A 10,420-nucleotide genomic window follows, 5' to 3' on the forward strand; every position below is an offset into this window, starting at 1 on the left:
TCTCTTTTCAAGTTCCGTTAACTCTCCGTTCTCAACCATTAACACTACACCACCCTCTGAACCACCTTTAAACAATTCTAAACTATCTCTAGTGGCTCATTACCCTCCTCCATGATGTTGTGGTCATGAGTTTGTAGGAGCACTGAGCAGTAGTAGTATGTGTTGTGCTAGTAGGGAGGCTTGGGTGGCATGTGGGGTTAGGTGGTGGCAGGAGATGGGGGTAAAGGCCGCTGTGGTGGAGACCGGTGAGTTTGAGGTATAAAACTGATGATGGAAGAAAATGCAATGGTAAGGACAGAGGGAGATGATGATGGTCTTCTCAGGAAGAAGGTTGAATATGTTACAGTGATGAGAAAAGCAATAGTAAAACACACAACCGAAAAACTCAAATACACAATAATTTCTTTTTTCTTTTCCTGGGGACCATAAAAGGTGAGATACATTCTATACGTTAATTTATCTGCAATAGCATCTAAAACCTGTCACTATTCAACTCTATACTTCACTGTAAACTTTCGAATGTGGCAGTGCTTCTGTAAATGAGAGGACAGTAAAATCTATGAAGGAAACAAAACAGGTTATAGTTGTCAGTGTGAACTACAGTTAGAAGATAGTACAGCCAAGGAACAACTAGAAATACAAAAACATCTTCCATGCTTAGAACTCCGAGAGCGATTTGGGTCTGAGGCTGAATAAAGCATGTCGTCCACTGGAGAGCCTTCCGAAGAACCAGTTGGTGCATTCATGCATGCAGCTTGGCTTCAGCAAGTCATACACAATATTTGTCCCACTATCGTCAATGGCATTCAAATGAATGTTACAAAATGATTTACATTACACATTTAAAAAAGCATCTGTGGCAGCAAAAATAAAGAGAAGTAATAACTCAGACTGCCTACAAGCTATCCCCAATAAACCAGCCTTCAGATTTATGGATAAAGATCTTTCGCCAAGCCCAAGGAGCAAGTAATATCATGTTCGTGTGGCAAATACAAAATTGCCTGCTTCAACTGCTGAGCCACCTTCTTTTCCTGGGAGGCCTTTCCTGTTTGACTTGGGGATTCACCGGAGTCTCAGGTATAGACTCATTCTCCGTCTTTTTGATTGCAGGTGTATCCTTCTCACTTGGCAATTCCTGTTTAAAGCGTTCTCTGCGCCTCTTCAATCTTTCAACTGCGTCCAAGTGCCGGCCATCTACTGCGTCTTTCGCCTCTGACCCCTCTCCACTCTCCTTGACTGCACCAAGAGACTCCTCAACATTCTTTGTAGATTCATCACCAATTAAGCTAGTGGATCCAGACGTATTTCTATTCCTGCTCGTCTCCTTAATCTTAAGGGATGATGATTTCGAGTTGACATCAAGATCCCTGTCTTTATGACTTGCCCATCGTTCTAGCTTAGACCGTCCTCTCTTTGTATCTTGCTGCTTGTCATCTCGAGATACATCATCTCTAGAAAGATTGTCCAATGAGGCACCATTCTCAGCCACATCTTTTTCACTCAAACCTTTCACATCAGCCTAGCAAATGGAAACCATTTTTTGACGATAAAGCAGTACAGAAGTTTAAACATTTGCAAAGAGAAAATTTCCTTAAGGTAACAAACAAATGGCTACACGAATCTTAGGTCAAATCCAGTGGTGATACACCAGCAGAAATATAGTAGCAGTACATTCACGGCCGTCCCAGACTTTTTGGGGGGCCTGTGCGAAATTGCAATAGTAGGCCACTAACGTGGATATATGATTACATTACTAAAAAAAATGTCTGCATTCATTTTTTCGGCGAAATAAGCCTTTAAACTATTTCAAGTTATGTATAAACTTTTATAATGGTACCAACTACCAAGTACTTCCTCCATTTTTTTTATTTTCCCTTTTACTTTGTTGTAGTCTCCGAGACGCAACTTTGACCGTATTTTTCGTCAACTATATGTTCTTTTTTTGTCAGAAAAAATATTTTGGAAAAGATATATTGATAATAAATGTAAATATCTTAATTGTATAAATTTATGTTTTTTATTCATCGAGATATTTACAGTCAAAGTTCGGAAACTTTGACCTTCAAAAAGCAAATGGGAAGATGAAAAAAATGGAGGAAGCAGCATTTTACAAATATAAAATAAAAAACAAGTACTAGAAAACATCAGTTGTATACTACTTGTATGCTAGGGAATGGTGGTTTACGCTGTCCTAAACTAATCAAAAGTCTTGTGTTCGAAACAGATTTGGAGCATTCTCCAGAAATTTTAGGGCCGAATCGCATAGAAAGTTAAAAATTAGCAAAAATGCTTCTAGGGAGGATTAAACACCAGACCAGCAATAAGGAAGGGTACAGCGTCACTGCTGCGCTGTAAGAGATTCGATTTCTAGTGAAGGCATTAACACACATATTAATTAATGTTAGTCTATCTATCCAATTTGGCCCTGAGTACATTGCATGAATACTTGTGACCCACCATGCATGACAGCCAAATTGGATTCCTCATGTTGGTTCTCAATTAATCACAAGAGGTCTTTCTCCCAAATAAACAATTAATCACAAATGCAAGTTAGACTAGATATGTATACAAAGAACAGAGATATTCTGTAAGGACTCATCAGGATGAAGAATGTCGAGTCGTAACTCAGTCTCAACTAACATTCCATTGATATGAAATCAGACAAGTAAATGGATTTTGGTAGACAATCAACCTCCATTTGCATCATGATTTTACAATAACCATAATATGCTAAATTTTAACCAAAATTAAAGAGGGGGGGGGGGGATCTAGTTCGAGAGCTCAGACTCTAATACTCCAAATTCTAACAGAGAAATTACACTTGAATAGGAGCAACCAATGGTGAGATATTTGATTTAGAACATACCGTATCAATTGGTACACCTTTTTCTCCTTGATGTCTCTTGGATAGCCCTGAAGTGTTATGGCCTTCAGATTCTCTAGGCCTTTTACTTTTATCTTTGAGTTTTTTGTCAAGAAACTTCTGGTCTGCAGCACTAATAGTACGGTCGTTCCGAGCAGCAGACTTTTCCTGCCTAGGTCTTCTGCCGTCAGCCACGGTTTGATTTCCGCGAGCATAGGCATCCTGAGCTCCTCGGTGCTGCAAACTCAATTCCTCTTCAACTCGCTCCCTCCTCTTTATTTGGTCACCATGCCTTCCTGCATCTTTATCATGGCTCTTGTACTCTTCTCTTCCATGAGAATGGCCAACCACCCACAATTTATCTTCTATGGGCCTACTGCTCCTTATAGGAGCACGACCCTCTTCTCTATCCCTTCTCGACAAATTTTCTTCATAACATTGTTTAGTTCGATACCATTCCTCCCTGTCCCTTTGTTGTTCAGCCCTTTCCCTTTGAACCCAACTCTCATCCTTCATCCTAACAGCGTGATGATTATCATAGGTGTCCCGAACCCTGGAATGATCATCTCGTTTCTGTTGATTTAGAAACACTTCCCTATCCCGCTTTCCACGACTACTAGTGCTCTCTCTAAGACCAAGTGACCTGTCTGGCTTATCAACATGGTCCCTCATATAGTCATCATCCTTCCTTCTGTTGCCATAATGATCATCCAAAGTTTCATGACGACTCTTTGAAATATCATCTTTTTCCCTGTAACGTAACCCTGCATCTTTCTCATGATAAGTTTTAACATCTTCCGAAAACTGTGACTGAAGATACTCATCTTTGTCACTTCTTGGGGTTTCCCTGACCTTTCTTCGGTGCCTAGATACCATGTCGTCGCCACGCTGCTGCTTTTTGGCATCTTCAGCCCTAACTCTCCGTCCATGAGGGTCATCATCTTGCCTTTGCCAGCTGGCTTCAGGGTTATCTCTCTCTCTTCTCCGATCCCCACCCTCTAGTTTTGCCGGGAAATGATCGACAGTATAAAAATCCTGCTCTTTATGAGAATAGTAGTCATCCCTCCCTTTTACCGAAACATAATTCCTGTCCTTATCCAATCTATCATCACGATGTTTTCTACGTGAATCATGTCCAACTTCACCACGGTTCCGTTTGACATCCCCCATGTATACGGAACGGTTATTTTGCACAACTTCCTCATCGATGCCCTCACGCCACTTTTGATTATCTCTGCTGTTCCCCGTCGCCTTACTGGTGTCACTACTTCTGGAGGCTTTTACATCCTCTCTATCATTAACATCTTCAGTTGCTGATGGCTCAACCTGACAACTCGGTTTTCCTGGTTTTGTAGAATGCATTCTGTACTTCTTCTTTGATGTATCAGTATAGGCAATCATGTCACCATTTTCCTTTTCTTTTCTAGACTTGTGATTAGCTACAAAATCATCATCTGCCAATGATTTTCCTTCCATACTTGCCTCTACAGCATCTTCGACATGAGCAAGAGAGACTGACTCGGGGCTATGCTTTTGTTCCATGCTGTCAGAGGAATGTTCCCTTTGATGACCTAAAGATCTTCTGCTATGTTCACTCTCACCGGAAGACATATGAGGGGATTGCTCACGAGCTCTATCCTTCGCCCACCTGAAAAATGAAATTTCAGAGGTCACAAAATAACTAAACAAATTAATCTATTTAACGAATTCCTAAAAAACAAGAAATACAGGCTCCAAATTATGTAAAACAAATATTAGCCCACAGCCACAACATCATTTCCTACTATTTCTGCAGATCTTACATTTAATCGTGTGTGGCCCAATTTTAATTGTGCTATATGTTAGACTAGATTAGTGAGCTGTAGCGTTCAGGCTAATCCATGCATTACCTCAAACCTAAATTTATTCAAAATTTAATGTATTACTTTTCAGTAACATTTTAAGGGTGATTATCTATTCAAAAACTTGATCACTAATACATAAAACAAAACAAAAAAGGAATACATAATTGCAATTTGAGAAGACAACCGTGAAACCAGAGCAAAATTAGTTAATAACCTAGCCCTCATACGATGTTACCTCCAAACTTTCAATATCCCGCATAACTCGATATTGACTTCCCCAAACTTTAAAACTCCTCCCACTTCCTTTTGGCCTTATATCAGTTTCTAATTCCCGAAGTCTAAAAAATTGGACTTCATCTTTTTCCTATATAAACATTCTCAACTTAACTAACGAAAGCATAACAATTTCACAAAAAATATATGGCTTGAGCATTCTTTTTAAATTTGAAGGATAATGAAATTTTGAAAATTAGTGTTAAATGACTCATTGTTCTAATTATTTTAACATTTTCTCATCCAAACCCTCGAATCCTCTGTTTTGTTGCATTCCCATTTTGTGTCTATTCGGAGATACAAATATCCAAAAACACTGCCATCACAACCACCCCAGGCACACCACCAAAACCATCCAAACTCGCAACAACCATCTAAATCCACCACAACCACCCAAGCACACCACAGAGATAACCACAATATCTCTTTGCAACAGCATAAATAAGTTGTATTGCCAGTTTGCCACAATGGCCGAGCTTGAAAGCTATCATAACTTCATAAGACAGGAAAGAAACAGCATGATGTGCATAACATCATTTGCAACGGAGCATGAGGTTTAAGATATTAATGGCAGACACCCGAAACAGAAAACCTAAAATATCACCATCCATTAAGGTGCCTTAAAGCTAATAAATGATGCAGAAAAATAGGATCAGAGGTATGATAACATGCAATGATACCTGTCCTCACGCGGTGAACCTATATACTCGGTAGAATCATGATCTTTCGAGCCAGAATGATGATCACTTGATGCTCTTTCGGCTAATGATCTTTCTCTTTCCTTGTCGTGTACATCAACATGAGATGAGTCCATCACCGGTGACCTTTTACCAGCAACATCCTCAGTCATAGCATTGATTCGGTGGGGATGCCCATCAGAATCTTCAGTACCACTTAAAGGATCATTTTTATCAACATCCACTTGCTCATCCTCTCTATAAGAATCGTTATCTGAAATAGTTGTGTCACCATTATCGGCAGAATCCTGCAAGACAATCTGTTCACCAAGTACCATTATCAGTACTGAAATTATAGACAAGTCGAAAAGCAAGGGGGGAAAAGACGGCCAAGAATAATTGCCTCAATAACTGAATCTGAGTCACGAAGTCGTGGCGGTCGAGCATCAACAGAGGGAAGACGCTCTCCATATCCTGTTTCCACTTGTATGGCTCGGCCAGTGGGCTAAAGAAGAGAAGGCATGTAAAACTTAGATCTTTAAAAAGGGAAACAGAATAATTTTACAAAAAAAAATGAAAGAAAGAAAGGAAGGGGGACCTACCAACATTGGCCGAGCACAGGCTGCTGCTTTAGCTGGGTCACCCAAACCACCGTCTACTTTACTGGTATCCCCATTTTCAGCTGCAGAATCATTCATAGCAGCAGCAGCAGCTACCAATTCATGGGGCAAATCAGGATCATACTCCTGAAATCAAAGAAAAAAGATAGCATAAGCTTATCTAAATTACCCAACTTCAAGTAAAATCCATGTGTTCAAGAAATAGAAACCTGCTCAGTACGGCCACTCTCGTAAACACGAATTTTGCTTTGCATAGTAGATTCCAACCGCAGTTGTTCCTGAAAATTAAAAACAAAAATTCATGCACATCGACTATATATCACGTCACATCATCATACTAGTCTTGGATTGGATTGTAACCATATTACTTTTTAGACATTTAATCCTTTCTGCACGAAAGAAATCCTGAAAAGGAGAGGGGGTAAATATAATGGGAAGTATAACAACCATCTTACCAGCTGTTTGCAGTAATCCTTCCAGCTCTCTTCGTTTAAGTTGAAATTGAAATAGTCAGATACATCTACACCAGGATGTTTCCAGGGTTTTTCCTCAAAGTTATCAATATCAAAATCGAAAATAGTCCTGTGGAATTAGTGAAATGTCATTACCTGTTGTTACAAAAACGAAAATAAAAAGTTGAACGATGATAAAATCTATGTGTATGCGAAGCTGCCATCTGCAGAAGCAAGACTTCTTGAGCATAAAAAAAAAAAACAAGATCAGGATAAAGCCAATAGATCCACCAGTACATGAATTTTTTTATAATGCCTCATGCCTCACAAAATTCATTGTAGGCGAATACATATTCGACTAACGTAAAGCGCAAACCGTATCTAAACAGAAATCTAATAAGCAAAAACCAAAGAACCATAAATTTCCAATAGTAACTGTAACAATAAGATAACACTCTAGCTTAACCCCAGTAGCATCAACCGTATGAAGTGGAGTGCGGAGAAGTCCAAAAATGAGATACATTGACTCAGTTGTGGAGTCCAAGTCTCGGGCACTTATCAAGCTCTCACACAATTTGGACAACGCTACAAACTACCTATATCCTAAACCCATAACTCTTATACAATCCACGCATGAGATAAATTGACTCACTTATGGGACGGAAGAGTGAAGTCCAAACCCCGAGCAGGCGCATTGGGTCCCCAATGAGGAGGAACAAATCCCTTGTGCATCGGAACACCAGCTTTAAACGCAGGCGGCCTGAAATCACCTCGGCCACGACCAGCACCAGGCAAAGAAGGCATTGTCATTGGGGCGCCAGCTGAACCTGCAGCAGGTAAAGGCGCTGCACCAGGTCTAACATACTGCAATTGTAAAATTTTCGACATCAGTTCTCAAGTTATCATTTTATTCTCATTAATAAACGCGGAATTTAAACATACTGCAGAAAAAATCAAATACCCAATTGTAAAATTTTCGATATTCTCATTAATCAACTCGGCATTACGAAACAAAAAAGAACTAAACCTTGAATTGAGAATGAAAAGGGTGGTAAGGACGAGGCGGATTAAGAGGTTTAACAGCAGCAGGATCAGCTGCAGCGTTATCATCAGCCCAATCAGGGTCATCAGTAGCAGCAGCAGCAGCCGCCGCAGAATCGTCATCCGCCATAATCATAAACCCATCATTACCATCATCAACAGACATAATGCCGCCATTAGGAGCTTCATTATCATTCAAAACAATTTGTAAATCATCGTCACTGTCGTCGTCGCTATCGCTTTCACTCCTATTATTATCTACTCCACCCATAGCAACCGCCATCCCCATCCCATGCCCAAGCCCGGGACCGGGCCCGGGACCAAGCCCAGGGATGGGAATATCTTCATCTTCATCATTAGGTTTTCTTTCTTCATCTTGTTGTTTTTCGATTAAATTGGAATCCCTAATTTCTTGGTTTTCGATTAAATTGGGGTTGGAATCGGAATTGGGGGGAATAAGATCAATCGGGTGAGCGGCGATGGAGGGGAAACTGGGGATATCAGTGTAAAGATCGCCGAAATCATCATCTTCCATTGAAATTGATAGTACGTAAAATCAATCAATTTTAACCTAATTAAGTACAGTATAATTAATTAGATGAAGGGGAAAAGGGAGAGAATTGAATCAATTAATTGATTGAAATTGGGAATTTGGGATGAAAGAAGTGAATCCCATGAAAGGGGTTTAGGTTTATGTATAAAAGTATATTGAATTTATTCAATTGAAATTATTCAAAAGAAATCCAGATGAATTTTATTTTAGGCGGCGTTTTGGTCGTATTTTTTCAGCTGTTTCCTAGTATGACTTCTCTCATATTAATGTTTGTGTCTCTTGTGTTGAGATTTTTGGAAAGTGGGATACAAATACGTCTGGTTTACCATGTTATCGTTTGTCAACTTATTGAACATTTAAATAAACGAAAAAAGTTTCAAATACGTATGATTTACTATATTGTTCATTGTAACACTAAGATGAGAAAAATAGCAAATACGTTTGATTTACCATGTAATCGCTCATCGACTCATTGTACACTAGACCTGTTAAAACCTGACCCGACCCGAAAATCGACCGTAACCCGACCCGCAAATAACCCGGTGTTTTTGACCAGGTAAATAGCGGGTCGAAACCCGACCCGTAACGGGTTAACCGTTGGGTGAAGGCAATATATCTTTTCCTTAAACTTGATAATGTCAAATAGATATTGACTTATAAAATTTTAAGGAAAGATATGTATATATACGGAATGTCACGTCACCACCTTGAAACATATGCCACATCATCACATCAAAGTGTGTGCCACACCGTCTCTTTCACCATATTACGTCGATCTGTATTCTACATCTGCACTACCATGTCATCATTTCAAGCAACATGTCACGTCATCACCTTGAAGTGTGTGTCACGCCATTACTTTCATCGTGTTACATCGAACCGCATTTCATGTCGGCACTGCCACGTCATCACCTCGATCACATGCCACGTCATCACTTCGAAGTGTGTGTCAGATCGTCATTTTCATCCTATTACGTGGAACCGCATTCCACGTCAGCACTGTCACCTCATCACCTCTGATCACATGCCATGTAATCATTGTCATCTTATTTGAGTCTCACTGTCGTACTTAGCGAGTTAGTGAGGGTAATGATGATGATGATGATGACGAGGTGGTGATGGCGAGAATGGTGACAATTAAGTTGACTAAGACGGACAAGATGAGAAAAAACGTATAAATGGCAGGAATTACGATATTAAAGAAGTTTTAAAAAATGACAGAAAAAATGCCCGACCCGTTTTTTTACTTGAACCCGACCCGAAACCCGTATCGAACCGTTCGTATAACGGTGTGATATTGAAAATATTAAGCAAGAAATGTTTAATCTTACTAATATCATATATTAAACTAGATAATAATAAAAATTTAAGAATAATTATGGGTTTATAAGTAGAATTAAAGAAAATGATTTCTTTTTAAAAAGGCGTTAATCTGACCCGTTCTGACCCTAAACTCGACCCGAAACCAATATAAACCCGTATTTTTCAAACCCAATATAGACCTGACCCATATTTTACCCGAACCCGAAATGACCGAACCCGTAACCCGCCCGTTTGACCCGTTTGACAGGTCTAGACGTACACAAACGAAGAAGAAAAAATAGAATTTATGGTTGTGTTAGGTTTAACACTTAATTATTTGTTTAATTTGTTGAATAAAAGTTATTTATACTGCGAATAAAATGCTCATGAATATTTCAAAGATTTTAGACATTGTTCTTTGAACAAAACTTAAAGAATGAATAGAATAAAATGCTCATTAATATTTCAGAGATTTTAGACATTGTTCTTTGAAGTTTGAACAAAACTTAAAAGAATGAATAAAATTCAACTAGGCTAAAGTGAGTAGAAATTAGTTTGAAATAACCCGAGCTAAAGGAGACAAAGTTCATGTTCTTTTCGGCTAAAATAAACTTGAAATAAATCGAGCTAAAATGAAATGAATTGAATTGAACTAGTTGAGATCTCGTGCTAGAGCACGACATTTGTGAGCTTAGCTTATATAGTATGAATTTAAAAAAATATTTATATAAATGAGTAGGAATTGGTATTTTGGGAGAGGATATAATTTCTGCAAAAAATCATGCTAAATCGATA

General features: G+C 39.0%; 1 protein-coding gene across 1 annotated transcript; it reads right to left on the bottom strand.

Annotated features, from left to right (window-relative positions):
• Positions 1-438: 438 nt before the first annotated feature.
• LOC141606131 (FIP1[V]-like protein) lies at positions 439-8,670 on the bottom strand. The gene is made up of 9 exons (XM_074425149.1): positions 7,757-8,670; positions 7,382-7,593; positions 6,733-6,859; positions 6,487-6,555; positions 6,260-6,403; positions 6,061-6,162; positions 5,661-5,977; positions 2,867-4,511; positions 439-1,519 (listed from the first exon to the last, which is right to left on the bottom strand). Exons 1-9 carry the CDS (start codon positions 8,303-8,305, stop codon positions 1,007-1,009), a joined length of 3,678 nt encoding a protein of 1,225 aa, XP_074281250.1. The 5' UTR covers positions 8,306-8,670; the 3' UTR covers positions 439-1,006.
• Positions 8,671-10,420: the final 1,750 nt, after the last annotated feature.

The sequence above is a fragment of the Silene latifolia genome, chromosome 10 (assembly GCF_048544455.1).
Source record: "Silene latifolia isolate original U9 population chromosome 10, ASM4854445v1, whole genome shotgun sequence".
Taxonomy (NCBI): Eukaryota; Viridiplantae; Streptophyta; class Magnoliopsida; order Caryophyllales; family Caryophyllaceae; genus Silene; species Silene latifolia.